General features: G+C 47.2%; 1 protein-coding gene across 11 annotated transcripts in view; it reads left to right on the plus strand.

Annotated features, from left to right (window-relative positions):
* Positions 1–21616, plus strand: part of AAK1 (AP2 associated kinase 1) — a 69743-nt gene that overhangs the window by 4710 nt on the left and 43417 nt on the right. For all 11 annotated transcript variants that reach the window (XM_078379701.1, XM_078379700.1, XM_072978841.2 and 8 more), the window contains exons 3-6: positions 17902–18020; positions 18500–18608; positions 19040–19182; positions 20892–21013. In XM_078379701.1, coding sequence (XP_078235827.1) covers positions 17902–18020; positions 18500–18608; positions 19040–19182; positions 20892–21013 — 493 coding nt within the window. The remainder of the gene's footprint in view (positions 1–17901; positions 18021–18499; positions 18609–19039; positions 19183–20891; positions 21014–21616) is intronic.

Genomic DNA, 21616 nt, shown 5'->3' on the forward strand with positions numbered 1-21616 from the left:
TTCAAGAGGGGGGCAGTGAATGACAGTTTTAGGGGGTTGAGTGATAAGGTACTTCATGGCTTGTACGGGAAGGGAGCCCTCGTTTCTCTTTTGGGTGTTTACCATTTTTAGTGGTGTGGTATTAATTTCATTCTTTTCAAATACTTGGATGCTTGCTGGTTCTTTTTAGCTTCTTCTTTAAATGATGTAAGCCACTTTGGGTCCTTTTTAAGGAAGAAAGGTGGGGTAAGGATATTCGAAATAAATAAATAATGCTAAATAAATAGCCAGGATGGCCACTGATCCTGCATTTAGGGAGTGGCAGGCCAGAGCAATGAAAGGGAACAAGCTTGCCAGCTCAGCGCCATGCCATCCAGGCTGCCCACAGAGGAGACGAGCTTGTTTTTACCCATGCGAGGCCTGTCAGTGGGGCTTGAGACCCCAAAGGCGAGCAGGAGGCCCGCCCGTCTCCAATGAATGGGCTTGATCTTATGGGTTGGGAGGTCATTCTTTCCTGCTGTGGGCAAGGGGCTGCTTTACGAGTCTGACTTCATAAACAGTGTGGTTGAGCTCAGTGGGTAGGTGCAGCAGAAGGCTTCCAGACGCCCAGCCGGGGTTTCAGCGAAAGGGGCGCAGATTGCAGAAGTGCCTCCTCTCTGGTGGGATTCGGCTCCCCGCTTTCTCCCCGCTGGCCCCCTTTCTGAGCAAGGTGTCGCATCAGTGCTGTGACACAACAATACATCAGCACCGAGAGGATCTCATGCTTCTTATCATGTGTTCTAAACCAGTTTTGAGCCTTGCTTAACCGGGACGCTTAATTAGCCTTAACTGCAGTTGGAGTTAATGGGATGACGAACTGCTTCCCGGAGCAGAGAAGAGCACAAGCCACCCTCTGCCCGGCTCGCGATGGCTCACCCGGGAAGGTGTGTATGTGTGTGTGCGCGTGGTGTATATAACCAGGAAGTGGTTCATCGCACAGAAAAAGCAGGGAAATTTTTCCAGGCCCATCTGTTCTGTGAGGGCTTCTCATGACGGCTCCTCTCCAGGGTGGAGCGCCTCTCTTAACACTTCCTGGTGGTTGTGGAGGTGAGTGGCAAGATCTGAGTTCTGAAGTTGGGTCCCTGATTTCATGGCTCGTGATCCTTCCGCGTCACCGCAGGGCCTGGAAACCTGCCTTTCTGGATGGGATGACCCTTGGTTGCCATGACTCTATGGTTCTGGAACGTGTTGGTCTCATAACTTGTGAGTGCTGCCCTGCGTTCTTCTGATGGGAAGCGCTCGCTTTAGGGGAGTCAGCACTCCGTCGTGGATCGAGGGTTGCGCCGGGACTCGGAAGGCGTGGGGTGCAGAGCTCAGCTCGGCTGTGCAACCCTCTGGGCAGGAGGGGCAATGGCAAAACCGCCGCTCCAAGAAATCAATCCGACGCCCCTAGGAAAACACGTTACGCAGGCCGCAAGTTAGAAGCAACGTGATGGCACAGAACAAGAGTGTCACCTTTCAATTGGGTCATGGTGTTAATGTACTTAGAATGTTGTTTTTTTTAAAAAAAGTGAAACATTGGTGATAATGAAAAGAGGGTGGCTTGCTAGTGTGTGCCAGTCCCTATCCTGCGAGACGGTGAAACGCAGACAACTGAAGCTTGCGATGGAGGTTGGAGAGAGCCTGGGGGCAGGGCATGCTGTGGGCTAGGCCGTGCGTTACTTTCGCCCCAGCCTCAATGAAGCCTTGGGTACAGTATCCTCTCGCGTGCATCCAGGTTTGTCGTTGCTACCGTTCTGAGGCTGGGTCGGGGGTCAAGGGTGGGGTAGTTTGGGAGACAGAGTTCTTCTCCCTCCTTGTGGCGGGGCTCCTCCTCCTCCTCCTTCAGCACCTTGGAGAGCTCTCAGATCAGGGCAGATGGAATGTCCCAGAGGAACGGGAGTCATCTGGTGGTATTGGGCCAGATCCTTTCTTCGGGCTGCATGGCAATCCGCCAGGATGTTTAGAGGACCCAAGGCTTGTGGTTCCATTGGCATGGGGTGGGTGCATGGCCTGCAGTGCTGACCGCCCTGTAACCGCTCCAAGGCTTTCTGGATGATTGGCTCAGTTTTTCCAGCTGATCCGAAGCTGGGTGCTAGCTAAGCGGAGGTCGCCAAGTCTGTGGGAACAGGCGTTGCTTCTGTAGGTTCATGAGTTGTCAAAAGATCTTACTTCAGGGTCACATTCAATTTTGGGGTGATCTGGTACTTTAGATTTTTGTAATCCTGAAAAACTCTCAGTCCTGATCCACCAGGGAATCCTCCTCCAAGCGTGTTGTTCGCATGAGTAGCAGTTCTAAACTGTGCACAAGCAATCAACCAGAATCCCGGCTTATTTCTGGGGAGCGTTGCCCCTGTTTGAGTAGGCCTTCTAAGGTGTGTCCAGGCATGGGGAAGAGGAAAGGTAGTCCTCAAAAGGGTGCATCTGCTCACATCTGGCAACACAGCAGTGGGAGGCTGTCCCTCCCCAGGGTTCCAGATGTGGCACAGAAGTGGCTGTTGTTCTGAAAGGGTCTGCCTCCCGTTTCCCAGGCTGTGAGCTGTAATTTAATTTCCACTCAAGCAGAAAAAGGCCAGCCTGGGAAGTGGTTCTTGGGCTGCACAGAATAAATAAAACATGTTGGGTGTTGCAGACACTGAGCTGAAACTCTGAGCCACCTGGGAAAGGCCTCGCTGTTCTGAAGCCTGCCTGGGACCTGGATTTCTGCTTGCGGTCCTGGACGGTCCAGGTGCATCCACGGGCCCATCAGATACTCAGTAATGCAGGCTTGCTAGCTTCCACGTTTCTGTCCAGTTATATACAAGATACAGTGTTTAATCCTGTTTGGGTGGCTACAAACAGCGTCAACTTTTTGTGACTTTTCCTTTTGTTTATTTTCATAAACACAACGAGTTAGTATCAAAGTTAGTATCAAAGTTTAGTAATCCTAGTTAGTAAACGTTTCAAAGAAGCGAGAAATTCAGTGTGGCTTTCTTCCACCTGGCTAATGATGTAATCCAGAGTTTCTCGGAGGGGGGTTGCATCCTGGGCTCTCCTTGTCTCTAGAACTGGGACCGAGTCCAGTCAAGGGCCCAGTCCTGGAGACAAGGAGAGCCCTTACCACCTGTGTCATAGCTGCCTGCCTCGGGCAATCCAGCTCTTTGTCGTTGCACCTGAGTAAATCCCCCACTTCTGGAAGCAAGGACTCAGGTTTAAGTCCTGGGAAGTGGATTTCTGTTGCGGCTCATAAAAAGCCTGTTGCGTTTTAAAGGCTGGTTAAAATTTGTCCTGCGGGACATGTTGTCCTGCCGCTTGTGGACTTTGGCTCCTGAAACCTTATAACTCACTCTCTGAAGTGGGACAAGATCCATTCCTGCACTTGCTTAAGCAGCAGACGAGGCTGCTCCTCGGCAAGGAGCCTAGGTGGGTCTACTCCGAGCAGCGGTTTTCAAAGGTGTTTCTAAGCTCTGTTGCCAACAGTCCTTCTGCAAGTGGCGCTTGCAGTTAAACCCAGGGGCCTTCTCTCTTCACGAAGAGGCGCCAATGCCCGCTTTCATTTGCCTCTGGTCCCAGTAGAGCCCCGCCTTGTCTGTGATGGTTTTCCTGCCCCCCCCCCGGAAGAGCCCACAGAGGTGAATGTTTCTCTGGCCGTATGGGAAGTCATAGAGGCAGACAGAAGAATAGGTTTCTTAAAAAATGGAGGCCACCGTTTGAACAAGTACCATCAGGATGAGCCGCGGCCCAGAGCACCCGGGCTCTTGTTTGATTCAGGAGTTCGGAGGATGCAAGAAGTGGCCGTGGCTGACCGTTTCCTGGAGTGGAAAGCCCCGTTCATCTCGAGTTCTTCCTTCCCACTGGGTAGGAGCTGCAGCTCAGAGGTGGTGGGACCGTCTTTGCATGAGGAGAACCCCCAGCGTCTCTGGGTGGAGCTGGGGTGAAAATCGGCCAACGTCCCTCTGGAGAATTGTGCCAGTCGGTGTTGACTGGATCGCCCGGGAATCTGACTGAAGCATGCTTTCCGTGTTCCTTCCTAATTCTGCCCAGGCAGGGTCGCTTCGTTTGCAAGAGATCTTTACGGCCTCGCTTGTGAAGTGTGATCCTCTCCCTCCCAGTAAATGTGGGTGGAGGTCGAGAGTATCCTTGTTTCTCAGTCGCACCAACACGTAGTTTCCCCTTGACCCTTGAAGTGGGGGTACCCAGGGGGACTGTCACCTTGGCATCGTTAAGCCTGCAAACGAGCGCTCCAACTTCCGTATGAATCGCAGTCTGAAGGGATCATGGCTTATTCATGCCTTTATATTTGCTGACTCCAACCTCTTCTGACAGAACGGCCTTCTGTCTTTGTGCTGCGCTGGGTTTGGAGTCTGGAAAAGGTTATTGATGGCTCAAGGGGGTTATTTACATAGATCTCTGCAGTTGTGTTTCATGCAAGCCTTGGAGTTTTGTGTCATCCTCCTGGTTGTCACTTGGTGTACACACACACACACACACACACACACACACACACACACACACACACACACACACACACACACACACACACACACACACACACACACACACACACACACACACACACGCGCACGCACGCACACACACACACACACACACACACACACACACACACACACACACAAAATGCCTGTCATGGCAGATGCAACCTCTGTAGGGCTAGTTTCTGTGTTGTTCATCCCAACTAGTAGTCTGGGATTCCCCTCCCCCCAATTTCAATCTTCAGTTTGACTTGACTCAGTTGTACAGCTTTTCTCTCCATCTCCATGCTGTGGTCTTAATATTGGCCTGCATTTTTGTGATGGTGATTGCTTTTTTTAGAGCAAAGGGTTAGGGGTTGAGTAACCTCGAAGTGCTGTCTATGCACATTTAATCATGCTGCATATTTTTCAATGCTGTTACTCCTCTTCAGGTATCCTTTAAGTTTATAATAATTGTATGCTGTCCAATTTATTGTGAGTTATCGTGACCCAGGTTTTCCCAGTGCAGAGCACACAGAACTGGTTTACCTCCCATCTCTTCTGCTGGGCTGCTCCTGGACCAAGGCTATACAGGCTGACTCTTCTTCCGGGAAGCACAGAAGGGGAACCAAATTCCCAACCTCGGGTTCCACAGCCAGGGGCTGCAGCTCCGGGGTCTCTCTCTGTTGCCCTTCTGATAACAGCAAAGATGTGGGATACTGTATTTCCTCCTGACTATGCCTTTTTCTTTTAGAGGTTCCATTTTCTGCTTTGCTGTGTTGTAAAGAGTGTCCTGGCTGTCACAGGTTTTTTTTTCTGGCTTGACATCCATTTTCGGGGCCACCCTGCAGCTCTGCTCGCTACCAGTCTTCTGCAGTTGACTCTCTTTTTTCCAGGACAGACTGACCATTGGAAAAAGGGTGGCCGCTGAAAGATGCTCTTTGGGAGAGGAAGACAGCTGGCCGATTAGCCTGCTGAGAGTGTTGCTGCTGCTGATCAGTTACGTGATCAGTTCCTTTCCTGCATGGAGGCTTGGAAGGCTGGAATGGTCACAGCACAGAGAAGGTTTATAGCTGCGTTTTGTTTTTATTTTTAAATGCAACAATTGAGTCGGAGGCAGCAGCCTGGAGAGCAATATCATGCTTCAATGTAGTGTTTGTTAGTTGTGTAACCTTCTGTAGCAAAGGACAGTGTTGTTTCATGCTCGGAAAGCTGTAGGGGAGATTGCAGGCACGCAGCGTCTTGGATTTCTCCTGTGATCTATTATCGAGTGCGTTGGTGCTTCAGCAGAACTTCTGAGCAGCTTCTAAGAACCCCAACTGTCAACTCATTTTTAAGGCCTCCTCTGGATGAGGACTGAAAGAGCAGCCACACGGACTTCTGGGCAGTAACAGGTCTTGGGGGAGACCTCCCTTGCATTATGCAAAAACGAACACAAAGTAAAACAATAAAGAAGACACAAACCTTGTGGCACCTTAAGGATAAACTGCTATATTTCAATGTGAGCTCTCCTGGACGTGAATCCATGAAAACCTGCATTGGAGTACATCCTGAAGGTGCCACAATGTTTTCGTCATCTTTAATGTTTTTATTTTTATTTTTCCTGAGTTTCTGCCTCTTGTGATAGCACAGACCCACACAGCGACCTCTTCTAAAACTCCCCTGCATCCTGGAATGCCACTGCTAGCTTGCTTTCCCTCCTGTAAGTTTCTGCTGGTGCATGGGCACATGGCATTGCAGGGCACAGGGCTCTCTGCCTTGCTTGCTGCTTGCACTGCAGGAGAAGAGACGAAGCCACCCGTGCGAGGCTATGGCGGGATGGACAGAGCTCTCCATGTAGTCTTGGATCAGCCCTCGCCAGCATGCCCAGGAGTGTGGAATGCTGGGCGGTGTAGTCCGTCAACATATGGAAGGCTGCCCTTTGCTGACCCAGTTTAAGGGCAGGTGGGTGAGTGTGTAGGTGGGTGGGTAAGTGAGATTCACCTCATGCAATACTTTGGGTGCAAGAGAGGCAGATTTAGCCTTCATTTGCCTGTTCGAGAACCAGGAATTCCTCGATATAGGAAGCAACTAAAAGCACCCTCTTCTCCTGGGGAGATCATAACATCACTGAGTCCAAGTATGAAGCACCTTGCATGAGATTCGGGCTATGTCTTCTCCCCCAATAGGTGCGTGGCTACTTTCAATGTAACATCCTCCACTTTTTAATAAAAGGAATTAAGCATGAGTTACACCACCTCCTGTTATTTTCGCATCTTTATGGTGGTCCTGAAAACTAAGCAGGGTTTATTTGGCAAACGTGTTCATGGATCGCAACCTCCAGAAAACAAAACATGTCCACCCCTAAGCTGCCACAGAAGTCTTTGTTGGATGGGACCAATATTTTGTAACTTGAATTCTGTTCTGTGTGTCGGCATTAAATAATATAAAGACGGTTTATTTATTTATACCCAGAATTAAGTGTTGGGTTTTTAAAAAATTAGCTGACATTTGCATCCTACTCCTTCCTAAGGATTTTGCAAATTTGCCAACCGTTGAGGGCGAGACGCCCAAAGTGAGTCTATTTCACTTGACCTGGAAGGCTGAGGCAAAGCCAGCGGGAAGCTCTGCTCTCCCACATTAGCCCAGAACTATAGGATGCGTCCTCTAGGTTTGGAGGGAAGTTGCTACGAGTAATATAAGCCTGGTCAGAGCTCTTAATGGAAAGGTTTATCTCTCGTTTGCCTTGATGAGCGAAAGCAGCCTGTTGTTAATCTTTTAAAGTATTTTCTCCACTTCCCAGTGGTGTCATTTTGAGCAGATCCTTTTAAAGATCCGTCTAACGGGCCATTTCTCCGGCAGAGGGGAGAAATCCTCTTACTTGCTCAGATCCTAAGTGCATTTCAAAAAAGCTTTGCTTCCTGGCCGTGTTTGCGAAAGGGAGGGAGTTTCTGCAGATGATCTCTTGAGACCTGGAGAGAAGGATGATGCGTTTTGATCAGGAGGGCTGTGCTCAGGTTCCATGAACGTTTTCTTCATGGACTCCTGGTTTGTCAATGTTCGGGAAAGTAGGGTGGACCAAGTCCATATTTTCCCTGCTGGATTTTGGGACTCCCTGAAGCAGCACAGAGATCTTTCTCCAGGAGATGGAAATATTTATCTTTTTGTCCATTTAGGGTTGTTTAGAGACTGCCTTTCTTCCAATGAGGGGCCTGTGGGAGGAGAAGAAAAGAAAGGTTTCTCAAACAGAGAATAGCACAGGAAGGCAGAGAAGAAAGCTGGAAGAGATTAGAGGTTGTGGGAGAGAATTTCCCTCAAAGACAAAACAAGTCTAGGGGGAGCATCCTTGAGATCGCAGGAATGACAGCAAACGGTCCCACCCCTGTCCTTGGTGTTCCCAGCGATTGTCGCTGCTGCTGCTGCTAACATCTCAAGGGACCTCTTTGTCTTGGTCCTCTCCCCGTTCTGAGCAGAGGGTTGTTGTTGTTGCTGTTTTGAAAGCTATCCTCTCCTAGTCCGTTATCTTATAGATGTTCCAGATGGCACCCTTGCTCATTGGCCATGGTGGGTGAGGGTAATGGGAGTTGTACTCAAGAGCGTTGAGGCAGAAAAAGTTATCTCCTAGTGCAGTGGTTCCCAACCTTGGGTCCCCAGATGTTCTTGGACTGCAGTTCCCCAAAGCCTTCACCACGAACTGTGCTGGCTGGGATTTTTGGGAGTTGTAGTCCAAGAACATCTGGGGAACCAAGGTTGGGAGCCACTGACCTAGTGCTTCCTGTTCCTTGTTCCCACCTGTTGTCTTTGTGAAGTGCCTCGAGGTAGGCAAGTAGCTGATAACTGGGTGGCCTCGGTGGTTCCTGTAGAACAGGCGTGGGCAGCATATCACCTACCAGCTGTGTATGGCCCTCAGACCGATTTTTGGGCTCTCCCCCCAGGCAAGCTAATAAAAAAACCAATCTCACCACAACTCCTGTATATTTTCAAGAGAAAGGCCTGTTTTTGTGGCTGTAATCCTCTGGAACTAACATGTTTTGCTTCTGGAAGGACCAGGGGCTCTCCCAGGCTCCCAAAACTCAAAATCAAAACCGGAAGTGGCTGCCTGGGCATGTCCCATCTTTTCTCCCCCTTCTTCTTTTTAAACCTGCGACAGCCCCTCCTGCAGGTTTTCCAGAGTGGATGGGAGAGCGTGGTGGGCCTTCTCTGTTAGCGGCAAGCTTCCCAGACTCAGGCAGCTGATAGCAAATGTAAGCAAGAAGATGAAGTAAGAAGAACCATGACCTTCTAAGGTGTTGTTTTGTGTTCTGGACTTGTCAAAGTTTGGGTTCTGGACTTCAGCAAATCATTTATTTGGCCCCTGATTTCTGACAGTTGTGCATATATTTCTGTACTGTTTGATCCTGATGCCGGTTCGTGTGGTGAGGCAACAACGAAACGGGCTTCTCTGAACCTGGCGTGGTGGTTTTTGTTTAGCGATGGACAGAAGCTTGCGGTTTGTGCTCGTTTGTTTATTGGCCAAATGAGTGTTCGGTGCTGCAAAGCCCCGCCCACTCAGAGGCAGCTCCCGGAAGAGATGGGGCAGGGAAGTCAGGCTGCTGCCTCTGAATGGTCACCGGCCAGAGAAGGCGGGGCTTGGAAGGCCACACCCTTGTTCAGCCGATAAACGAAGTGGCACGAACTGTAAAAGCAGGAGTTCGTGCCCATCTCTACCTAGCTAATTGTGACTGGAAGCTGGCCGATTGAATGGGTCACTCAAGGAGTGACTAACACCCTCGGTGCAGTGGTATCGGGCCAGATGTAGGGTGTGTTGCTATTAGTGTTATAAATATTTATTGTCTCTACATCCTCCTGCACTTACAGGAGGTTCTTTGCCTATCCAGTCTTGAGTCAGTTCTCCAAATCCATTCTACAGAAGGTGGGCTTGTCATAGAATTCAAAGGAGGGCAAGCTGAAAGATTTGGGACACAGAGGGAGTTGTAAAGGCCCTCCTGGCCGTGGGAGAAGAGCTGCTCTTCCCATCTTCATCCCTGAGCTGTGTTTAGAAATTAGAAGTCCACGGAGACCGGACTCAGGAAGTTATTCCATGGGCTTTTCTCCGCTGAGCGCCAGCAGGGCATGGATGGCCTGGCTGAGCTTGTAGGGCACCTTTAAGACCTATGCATGGATGGATCTGAGGGAAGGAGTTCGTAATCCATAAAAGCTCGTGCTATAATAAGTCTGCTAATCTTAAAGGCACCACCCGACTCTTTTGTTGTTTTGATGCAGCCGAGTATCAAGCCCATCTTCTTTGAAAACCGCCTAAGATACAATATTGGCTGCCCCCTGGGAGGGGACAAGCCAAGCTAACAGAGAGACACTGAAATTGGCCAAATGGCCGAGATAATTTCCACCTTGTGAAAGAACTGACAGTTTCCAGCTGCCTTAAATGGATTGATCTTAGAGGAAAAGGTGCAATGTGTCAACCGTCATATCTTTCAACCTCGGTAGGAAAAAAAAAGAGAGAGAGAGAACAGCAATGAGGTGTTTTATGTGATGGACTGAAAGGGAAGGCAGTTCTGCTCTGTCTCTCTCAGAAAATGTATGCTTACCGTCTGAATGATGCAGAGTCTTTATCTCATCCTCTCCCCAGTAGGCAGAGGAGCAGGTGAGGAATTGTATCAAACAATTTAATTTTCCTAAATAAAAAAAGATCTTGTTGAAAAACTGGTTCTGAATTGTTTTCAAAAAGGTGAAGGTGCTTCATTGGTAAGTCAAAAGATCTTGGAGAAAGCTTGCTAGGTGCTTGGAGATAAGATTTTGACTTCACTGTCACACATGAGGGACATCTTCTCCTCAAGCCTAGAGAGATAGCATCTTGACTCGGGTAACATCCTGCTCTTTTTTTCCTGTGGCCTCTGGCAATCTCCCATCTAGGTAGCCGGCTGACCTGCTTTTCTTGAGCAGCTATTTTTTTAAAAAATGTGTTTTTATTCTGTTTATTTGGGTCAGAGTTAGACTTTTATTGAACCGGCATAGCGTAGGGACAGATCCCAAGCACTTGGGGATAAATGTCACAATCATGTCATGCGCACAACAGGCTGGTTGTCTGTTTTGACTTCTGCCTCAATTGCTAAAGTCCGGGAGGTCTTGGGCACCACTGGTCCTGAAGATGAAGTTGACACTAGTGAATTGTCAGAAATGACACCCTGTATGGACTGGGAAGAATTTCTGAGACGGCAACACCGACACGGTGACTTTCTGACCTGTGCAGACTTTGGGTTAGGTCTTGAAGGAAAGGCCCAAATGCGGGTAAGGCTCGGATCATGGTGATGGTGTGGTGGGCAGACAAGCGCCATATCCTCACTCCACCTGATGGTCAGGCAAATCTTTCTTAAAAGCCAGGTTCAAAAGAGGCACTTTGACCCATTCCTGAATGCAAAACGAGTGTTGACTCAGAATCTGGGAACCACTGCACATGAGGAAGTCCATTCCCACGTGACCAACAGGTGGGCCTCTGCAGCCAGGCCCATCCTCAGAAGGATCTTCCTTGCCCATCTTAAACTGACAGGTTTCTGTTGAGACAGGGGGTCCCTTTGATCGCTAGGCCACGAACAGAGGAGCATTGCTGACTAAAACCCACATTTTGGATTGTATTCAGAAAACCATCAGCAACCAAGACAGTTCCCGTAGTACCATGGCAGTGTGATCCTGATACGCTGTGTGATCCTGATGCCCTGTGCCCGTTGGTGCCGCCTTCTGTACCAGCAGAAGCTTTTGGGCAGCGCCATGTAGAGTGTGTGGCGCTAGTTCAACCATGCTGCCGTGGAGACACAAATAACTATTGCCACACATCAGGCTGACTCAGGAGCAGTCCCAGCTGATGCAACAAACACCCGGCGTGAACATCCGTCTCCCTGAATCTGACTCCCCAATCTGTGCTTTGCACTCATGAGCTGCCTCTCTGTATCTGGATTCGGCACAAGCTTGTTCACCTTTATCCATCTTGGAAAAGAAACCCCTAAAGCATCTGTTATTAGATTGCTGGTCAGTGGAGTGGATGGGCCGCCAACAGAAGTGATACTGTTCTGACCACCCAGCTTCAGTGGCATGCATTAAAATTTATTTATTTTATTTATTTATTTATTTTATTTCTATCCCGCCTATCTGATCATATTAGACCACTCTAGGCGGCTTACAGTAAAAAACAATACAATTTTAAAACTTTACAGCAGAGGCGTAAATGAAAATAAAGAACAGAATAAGAGAAAGATCGTCAAGGGTTTTCTGTTGGGAAGGCCTGCCTATACATCAATGTTTTTAGTTGTTTCTTAAAAATGCCCAGCGAGGGAGCCGCGCGAATCTCAGGGGGCAAGTTGTTCCAAAGGCGAGGAGCCACCGCCGAGAAGGCCCGGTTTCTGGTCTTTTCCTTTTCCTAAAAAGCTGCTACAACAACAACAACAACAATGTGGAATGAGTGATAAGGTAAAGGTAAAGGTTCCCCTTGACAATTTTTGTCCAGTCGTGTCCAACTCTAGGGGGCGGCGCTCATCCCGCTCTTCAAGCCATAGAGCCAGCGTTTTGTCCGAAGACAATCTTTCCGTGGTCACATGGCCAGTGTGATTTAGACACGGAACGCTGTTTACCTTCCCACCGAGGTGGTCCCTATTTATCTACTTGCATTTGCATGCTTTCGAACCGCTAGGTTGGCGGGAGCTGGGACAGGCGACGGGTGCTCATTCCGTTGCGTGGATTCGATCTTACGACCGCCGGATCTTCTGACCGTGCAGCACAGGCTTCTGCGGTTTAGCCCACAGCGCCACCACGTCCCTGGAATGAGTGATATTGAATGTTAATAGCCTTCTGGAATTCCACCTCCAGCCCATGGCACGCATGTCAGAGGAACCAGGAGGACACATGTGAGCAAAACTGATTTCCCCCCCTGCTCTTAACCTGGTTTCTTGGGTTCAAGCCCCATCAGCCTCTTCATCAGCAGTCCATTGTGGAGGACTGGCTTCTGCCCCCCCACCCTGCGATCGGCTACTTTGGCTGGGTTGATTCTGGCTTTGGCTTTCGTCTTATCGTCGCTGGTCCTGGTGCAGGATCAGAGAGCGGAAGGACAGTCAGCCGCCCTTCCTGCTCAGGTTGGGAGATCCCATTTTGTTTGCCTCCAGCGGTCTTATAAATGAAGGCTGTAAAAGTTTCTCCTCCCAGCACAGATGAATTTGAGGCTGTTCATGTTCTGCTCTCCACCACCTCTTGGATGCCTGAATGCTCCTGAGCAGTTTAGGTTTGAAAGCTGTTATTTTCGTGTAGGAAAAACCTGTTTGCTCAGCATGTTTTTTTTTTAAGCAGAAAGGAGGATTCGAGGCGTGGGTGGGGTGGGTGTGGGTGGGTTGCTTGCTCAAATGGAAGACTAAAGTCTGAAAGTGCTGATGATCCACTTGAATTCCAGAAACGGCTGTTTAATCTGGCAGAAGTATTTTCTAATTTCCTACTTCTGGAAAATGAATTAGTAACACTGGTGCTGCTGAAAATGGTCCCTTGTGATCATTTGCAACTGAAGAAGCAGCAGGAGGAGGTTGGGAGAAATATTGGAAACAGAGATAAATGTGGAGCAGAATGAAGAATCTGTAATGTACATTTGATCTCTGTCCAGTCTTGACTTGATCTGGAATGGAAGCCACTTCTTGACAACTGGGGCTGGTCTTTTGGGTCCTTCTGGGTTCTGGAGTCCAGAAGCTGGATTTCTAAGTTAACGCAGTAAACTGCCAAGGTTGTTGAGAGGTCTTTGAGTCTGAGTCAGCCAGGTGATTTACCAAATGGGGCTGGTGGACGTTTCTCCTTTTCCTTTCATCTGGCTACTTTTAGAGAACTGTTAGAGCTAAGTGTCATGGGCTTTCCAAATGGGTTACCATTTATTTAAACATTTCCATTGAAAACGTCTACATATTCAGCTCATCGTGAAATCTGCTGTTGAAAAATAAAATTAATATGTATAAGCCTTTAAATATCAAGGAGCAATAAAAATGAAGAGCCAGCCACACGACTCTTAAAGGAAAAGAGGGGTGAAAAATCAACAGGGCCAAGCAAACAAATCATGGTAGTTGTGGGTTTTTCGGGCTTCTTGGCCGTGTTCTGAAAGTGGTTCTTCCTAACGTTTCGCCAGTCTCTGTGTGCTGGCCACAGAGACTGGCGAAACGTTAGGAAGAACCACTTTCAGAACACAGCCAAGAAGCCCGAAAAACCCACAACAACCATTAGATCCCGGCCGTGAAAGCCTTCGCGAATACATCAAACAAATCATATTTGTAGGCCAAGTACCTCTTTAAACATACAGGTTTTGTTTTTTTTTGGCCCTGAGCGGAAAGCCTTTTACAAAGTAGCTAAATGGTTATTATTCCTGTTGATAATACAGCCTTATGCAGTTGAAGGATATGTTTCCATTCTTGTTTCACTTCTAGTGGATCATTTAGTATCTGTTCCCTTTGTTTTTAAAACAGATAGTGTATTTCAAGAACTCATGTTGTGATTTCCTTATAGAATGGATCCCAGGATGGCTACACTTTTTAAAAATGTATCATGCATTCAGAAATTGAAAGTGCATGATACTGCAGGTAAAAAAAACACCACCGGATTTTCTTTCCTTAGAATGTTTCTACCTCCTAATATCTTGCAAAATGAAATAATTAGTTTTTTTTTAAAAAAAGAAAAGATACTGCTAAAGTTCTTGGCCTAAACCCAAAACTTTGCTAAACATCAGGAATTTTACCTCTTCTGCTAGCAGCCCCAGGAACAATGCAAGAAGAGGCTACAGGGAGGAAAGGGAGATGCCCCCCCCATCCCACAGAAGCAGCTTCTGGCTGTGGGACGCTTCCTCCTGCTCATGGCAGATCCAAATATTCCGTTTTGGCTCTGGAGTTCTAAAAACAGCCCTTCTTCACCCATTCCATCACGTTCTCTTGTTTGGGGAAACCCTTTACATCTGTTGTCTCGATGAACACCCTGTGCTGTTTAATGGCTAAAATCCAGTTGTCTGTCACAACTAAAGGAGGCACCATGAATCGCTGGAAATTACGTAGGTGTGGACTCCACTGATTCAACAGGCCTACTCTAGTCAAGACTTACTGTTGGTTGGGTTTTGGGGACTGGGTTGTTTTATTAATGTTGTCGTTTCATATTATAGTCATGATTTGAGTAGCCCTATTGAATCTGTGGAACTTTTGGAAAAGTTGACTCCCCAAATCCCCACTGTTTCAGTGGGCCTACTCTAGTTGCGCCTTCCTGAACTAAGCAAGAGGATTTCACGCTTTCTTCTTCTTTGCCAACTATAAATAAATTTGTTATGAGCGATAACCATATACATTTAATCAGTTTGTGGCATTTATTATCACCCTTATCACTTCCAACAGTTATCACTCCTTCGCCTGTTTAAATCAGTATCTTTTAGAAGCTTTCTTCTAGAGATTATTTAGGTTGTCATAAGAGCATAATAGAACATGTCCACATGGACCTTTCCCGTCTAAATCTCCTCCTCGACCAGATGCTCTTGTTTAAGTGATTTTAAACAAACAAACAAGAATTCCAGATTGCGGCTGCTCTTGAATGTTAACCGCCTGCTTAATAAACATTAACCAAATGATGAATTTCTGTCTGAAGAAAAATATTTCCTCTCTTTAAAAATGTTAAGCACCTTTTTCAGTTTAATTACATGATTGATCCTTCTTATCCTTGCAGATTATATTTCATACTTATCTTAACTACCTAATTATCTCAAGTGTAGAAATCCATACAATAATAAAGAAAAAAAATCTAAGGAGAACTATCACTTGTATTAATCTGTAGTTCACAGTTCCTCCTCTTAGTTGGCTTCTTTTACAAACTTCAAAACTATTTCACCTTCTTCAACTGTTAAATTAATTGTAGTTAATATTTCATTCTAAGTAGCTTTCTCTCTCTTTTCAAAAGCCCTTAGAGATATCTATTAATGTCAGTATCAAAGGTTGAAAAATATTGTTCTAAGGCAACACCATCCAGAAAAGAGAGAGGGGTTTCTCTTAGGAAGACCAAGCCCCCCCGCCCCCTCCCTTTGTAAGTGTATGTAAGTGCATGTTTATGTGTAGAATCCTCATCCTTTAGCTTGGAGTTCAGAAATGGGGGCTTCCTCAGGACCATCAGAGGATCCTAGAATAACTAAGTTGAAAGGAAAAAAAATTCTCTTGAATAGCCACCTGTCCGATCTGCTTTGAGTTCGATTCCTGCCTTGAGCAGGGGGTTGGACTTGATGGCCTTCGAGGCCCCTCCCAACGCCACGTTTCTAGGATTCAGTGAGTTGCTGTCAGAAATCTCTCGGTCCCTGCTTAATGGACATATTCTGCGAACACAGGTGGTGCTTTTTTCCTAATGCTGATGGAAGATGGTGCTTTGTTCTCTTCAGGAAAAGGGTAGGATTTATCAGTGCGAGAAGTAACATGACGGAGTCCTGAGAATTGACCCTGTGCAAAAAGAACTAGTATTTTTTTTAATGGTGTCCTTCTGTACGTGTACGCCGGGCATCTCTGCATAATACAAATTAATGGAGCAGGAAAGCACCATGTGGCCCAGGAACAATCTTGCCTAATTGCCTATTACTATCAATATGTTCATGGCTGGGATTGTTCTGATAGAAAACGTGTCCCCTGTAGGCCTCTCCCTTTTGCTTTTTACTAAATCTCTAGAAAAAGTGTGTAGCCAGTCATAAGCTGCTCTGGCTGATCAAGAGATAACAAGGACTGTCCTTCGGAGAGAGAGGGAGGCCGTTGCTGAATGGAATCGGCCGTCTTGCCTGCAAGAAAGAAAATGTGTGTTATTTCTCTCTCTCTCTGCTGCTGCTGCTACAGAAAGCATTGCCTCTTCTCGGTTAGTCTCCCCTGAAGATGGGTAATTCTGGCCTGGCTATACCCTAGCTGGATGGATTGCAGAATAAATCCTCAACCAGAGGCACAACAGAATCATCCTTGTTTGGAACTGGGTTCCCCATTGTCTCTTTGCATGAGTCACTTTTTTGGGCACGCACGAATCGCACCTACGAATGGTGATTCTCATAGTCGTGTAGCATTTGAGCTTCACTCAGCGCAGGTGGACCTTACCCTTGTGTTTGCTAAAGACAGATCCCTTGGAGTGTTAAGGGCCCCAGTTCTCCAGGTTTAGTTTTGAGAAGGGTCACAGTTATGAGAGAGCCATTCCCCTGCTATACCTCCAGACGTCTAGGGTAATCTACATATGGTTCTCATGAGATTTCTCATCCTGGTAACAGGCAAAAGCAAGCTGGTTTTTCTGCTGCAGGGGGTTCCCCCCCCCCACTTTGTGGAATGAATGTTGTTCAGTGTGCTCTAGAAAGCAAATATATTTCAATTGGTTTTTTTTGTGGGCAGCTGAAATCTGTTCCTATGTATCTCAAATCAAGGCCAAGAGTTGAAATATAGCCCACGCACCCCATACCAGCTCTAAAATAGGTACAAGTCATGATGGTTGCATTTTGACTTCATAAACCCTTATCTTTCTTTAGAGCCCAATTAATGAGTCAGGACAGTAACGTTTCCCGTGGGAGAGATACAGTAAATGGAAGGAGATCAGATTTTGCAAAATCCCGGAGGTACAAATAGCCTCTTCCGTGTCATTGTACAAGAAAAGGTTTTGTTTGAATTCCTTTACAAAAGGAGCAACCAAAGGCAAGCTGGGAGGAAAGAGAGGTTGTTCGCTGAGAAATCCACAGTGGTTTTGTATCAAGAAGATCATTTCAGTGCTGGAGTAACAGTCGGATAAATGTTATCTTTTACTATGGTTATTTTCAACTTGTATTTCTGTTTTATTTCTTTAACCATTTTGAAAAACAGGAATGACTACCTGGAGAAGTGAACAGGGCCTTCTCCCTTTCAAAAATATTTTTTATTAAGAGTTTTAAAACATGGCAATAATAGTATAACAATGCTGTTCATAAACTTCATTCAGGGGATTAACACTCATAAAAATTCATTCAAGGAGCTTTACATTTGTAAAGGTGTGATCCATTTTTTGTCTATCGCCCTGGAAATGACAGAGAACAGAAAACTCCTCTGATCTGTTTGGCCATGTGTCCTTCTTTACAAATGGCAATCCCATTTTTTTTTTTTTTTTAGAAGTGTCTTCTGTTTTGAAGCTTGAAAGGCTTTCAGATCTCCTTGTTCCTGCCGTAGCCGAGCAATACTAAAAGCCTTGCCCCTTGAGTTGGTAGATGCCAGAGCTGTTGATCTAGGAAAGTCTAAATCTTTAAGTCATATTTTTTAAAAAAACACTAAGAGATTAATCATAAAGCTGAGAAGGTTGCAAGACTGAGGATGAGCTGCTTAATGGCATATTCCAGCTGAAAGTGCAATACGAGATCTGGGAGAAACCTGTTTTGCCTCGTTGGACTTTCACAGGGGAGTCCTCGTTGGACTCTTCCGAATCCCTGACTGAGCTGTTGTGTGTCTTTTGTCGACAGGCGGGTTTGCCATCGTATTCCTGGTGAGGACCAACAACGGCGTGAAATGCGCCCTCAAACGAATGTACGTCAACAACGAACACGACCTGCAGGTCTGCAAACGGGAGATCCAGATTATGGTAAGCCAGTCCTGGGGTCCAAGATGAGAGAGAGAGAGCGGTTAGAGAGGTACCATCTTGAATTTTGATCTGCCTGCTCAGCAGACCGAGGGGAAAAGAATACGACTGCTCTCAGAACCATTGCAGACCAGGGCCCTTAAAAAGAATGGGTGCTTCTTTATATTTAGGAGTAAAATGGCATGCAGGCGGGGAATTCAGATGACAAAGTGTATGGCCTGGGCTTTCTAGAAAAGGGTTACAGCCGCTGGATGGGGTAATGGCCAAAAAGGAAGAATCTGTTTTGGTCCTAATGGGTTTGATGGATACCTGGAGAGTGAGAAGAAGCACAGAGAAAGCAGACTTATCTTTTGGGGCCCTCAAAGGCACAGAGAGTGCAATTCTGAGAGTAGGGCTCTGTCATGAAGGATGTGCTCTTGCATGTAGAAATGTCCAGTTGTGGCTGGCAGTGAGCCCTTCCTCTTTGTCTTTACTTCTTTCAGAGGGATCTCGTGGGGCACAAGAACATCGTTGGTTACATCGACTCCAGTATAAACTCTGTGAGCAGCGGGGATGTATGGGAAGTCTTGATCCTAATGGATTTTTGCAGAGGTGTGTCAATGTTCATTGTTGTCCTGTTTTGCATGGACCTGATGGCAAAAGTCCTACGTGTGACAGCCAGGTGCCGGCAGAGTCCGATGTCTGGCTGAATCACAGAGCTGATCTAGAGACAATCACACCTTGGCTTAAGAAACCAATGTATCAGTGAACCTTTTGGGCACATATACATCTCCTCTATAGCAGAAGCAAACAAACCATGGATTGTTTTACTAACCGTGGTTTCCCGTTTCAAACAAAAACAGAACAAGCCAGGATATGAAGTTGCTTTCCAGGTCTATCCCATAACAGAGAGATTGTTTCATTTGTTTTTAAATCTGTTCTTCATTATTTTCATCCGTTGCCCATAACCTTGGGAGCCCTGGGGGGCGGGGGGCGGAATAGAACATCTATGGGGCAATGCTGTAAATTTTTCTCCCTTTTAGGGGGCCAGGTGGTGAACCTGATGAATCAGCGCCTGCAGACAGGGTTCACGGAAAACGAAGTCCTGCAGATCTTCTGTGACACCTGCGAGGCCGTGGCCAGGCTGCACCAGTTGAAGTCTCCGATAGTCCACAGGGACCTGAAGGTAGCTCACGAAAACCCCGTTGTGATGTCTCGCATGTTTGGGGGCTCAAGAGACCTCTGCAAGTCATGACAGCACGCCTTGCTCTGAGTGCCCTGATGCGGAAGGGACTCCTCAAGAGTAGGCTCCTCCAGGTGTAAAACTCCAGTTATAGAACACAGTCCGCAGAGAGGTCTGCCTGGGGCCTGCTTTGTAATCCTGTCAAAAGACATGTTTTATTTTTCTCTGGCCTTCTGTCGCTCTCGCTGCTGCTGCTGCTGCTGCTGTGTTTACGTCTGAAGCCGTTCTCCGTCCATGATGTCTCCAGCTTTTCTTGTGGTGCTTTTATTTCTGCTGTGGCCAACGAGGCCATTGCCCTTTGCCGTTAACAGCCTTAGAGTAGTAGAAGGTGGACATGCGCCAAGCGGGCCTCCTGTCGGATCTGTACTTTACGATGAGCCTTGAGACTCCCAAGCTGGCATTCTGACATGACCTCGGTTATTAATATTACGGATTCTCGTCTTAGTGCTAATCCTCAGATACTTTATATGATGCTGTGAAGTCCTTTCTGGACAACTTCAATATCTACCTGCAAATGAATTATTTTTTTCCCCTCAACGAAACCATCCCCCTGATTGTTTCAGACTGGTTCTGCGCTGGGCGTACAAGAGGTTCGGGGTTCCGTCCTCAGCCTTTCGAGTTGATAAGTAACCATTTGGAGAGGAGGAGAAGGCCTCTCTCTCTCTCTCTCTCTCTCTCTCTCTCTCTCTCTCTCCCTGAGATGCTGACGAAGAGCTCCAGCCGGCCAGAGCAGTGGGCAGGAAGGACGGCCCTAAGTGGACAGGCCCTTCCTGTGTCATTCCTTGGAACTGAGCCTTTAGCAGTACTGTTCTCTCCCCCCCCCCCCCGTGCCTGAGATAAGCTTTTCTCTGCAGTCCACAACCGAGACCTTTTTCGTGGAGTTGCCTCTTAGAGGATGGTCCTGCAGGAAGAGCTTGCCTTAAGGCTTCAGTGCACTCTCTTTAAGGCAGCAGGTGTACACCGCTGGTTGTTGTGATGGGGAGGGGGATGCTGGCTTTCTCATCTAGCAGTGGCACTGCCAAGATAGCAGAACCAGTCCATAGGAGGAAACTTTACAGCTGTCTACATGCAGGCACACACATGCACGAGCTAGCATATCAGCGAGAAGGCCATGTCTCTGATGCATCTTCCTGCTTGCTGCCTCGAAACGTCCAGGTTGGGCCTCCGCCTTCCATCATCCTGCTGGCTCTCGATAGAGCAGAAGGTTGGGGTGGCTCGCCTTCCCTGATTCAGGGTTAGTCACCTGGGAGCATGAGGCACGAAATAAAAATACAGTCCTCTTTCCAATCTGGAGGGACGTTCTCTTCGTAAGCATCCGTGAAAGGAGCCGGAGCTCCTCGAGTTGCTGACCCCCCCCCTCCATTCCCTGCTTTCTTGGCACATTGAGCTCTGAAGTGCTTTTGAATTACTGAATTGGGTGGGGGGAGAGAAAAGGAGAGAGCGGAGCCCAGATTTGCTTTGCCAAGGGCGTAAATAACTTTTGAGTGCTGCAGCAATGTCCCTGGAGCATTGTGGAAACTTGTTTGGCGAGAGGTGGATGCCTTTGAAAAGGGGGCGCCAGGTTTTGTGCATTCCGCGGGTTATGCATTATGCAAAGAAATTCTCTTTGTTTGCCTGAATTTAACACAGATATTTGCACATGCTGTTTCCAGGTAGAGAACATATTGCTCCACGATCGTGGCCATTATGTCCTGTGTGACTTTGGAAGTGCTACTAACAAATTCCAGAATCCTCAGCTTGAAGGGGTGAATGCAGTAGAAGAAGAAATCAAGAAGTAAGCATGTTTGGAGGGCTTTTCATGTTTTGGATATTTTTTGTTTTTTTGGCAGGTTATTTTGTGGTCATCTGCATCTAATTAATGTTCTCAACATTTAGTAGCATGTAAAATGAAAAACAATTGCTTAAGGTTTCTCCCGTTGACCCATTCCTGGATTCTACCTCTCCTTTGACATTTTGATTTTGGGCCATATATGCCAGTCTTATGATGGTGTCCATTTGGTGCAGCAGTAGGACGATAGTCTTGTTCAGTGGCCACAGTCACACTAAACCGTAAGCGATCATTGCTGGTTTGTTGGCAAGGAACATCACGTTGAGCTCAGCTGCTGCCAGAGAAAGAAAATACAACCTTTGGCGAATCTCTGATGAGGGATGTTTGCAAAAAGCAGGGCATTAACGTGGAAAAGACTTACTGATATGGCGGGTTGCATCCTACGGCTTTGCATTTATAGAATCCTAGAATAACACAGTTGGAAGGGCCTATAAAGCGGTTGAGTCCAATCCCCCTGCTCAATGCAGAAATCCAAATGAAAGGATATCTAACAGGTGGTTTTCTAAATTCCTCTTGAATGCCTCCGGGGTTGGACCATTCACCACCTTC

Source organism: Pogona vitticeps, chromosome 8 (genome assembly GCF_051106095.1).
Source record: "Pogona vitticeps strain Pit_001003342236 chromosome 8, PviZW2.1, whole genome shotgun sequence".
Classification (NCBI taxonomy): Eukaryota; Metazoa; Chordata; class Lepidosauria; order Squamata; family Agamidae; genus Pogona; species Pogona vitticeps.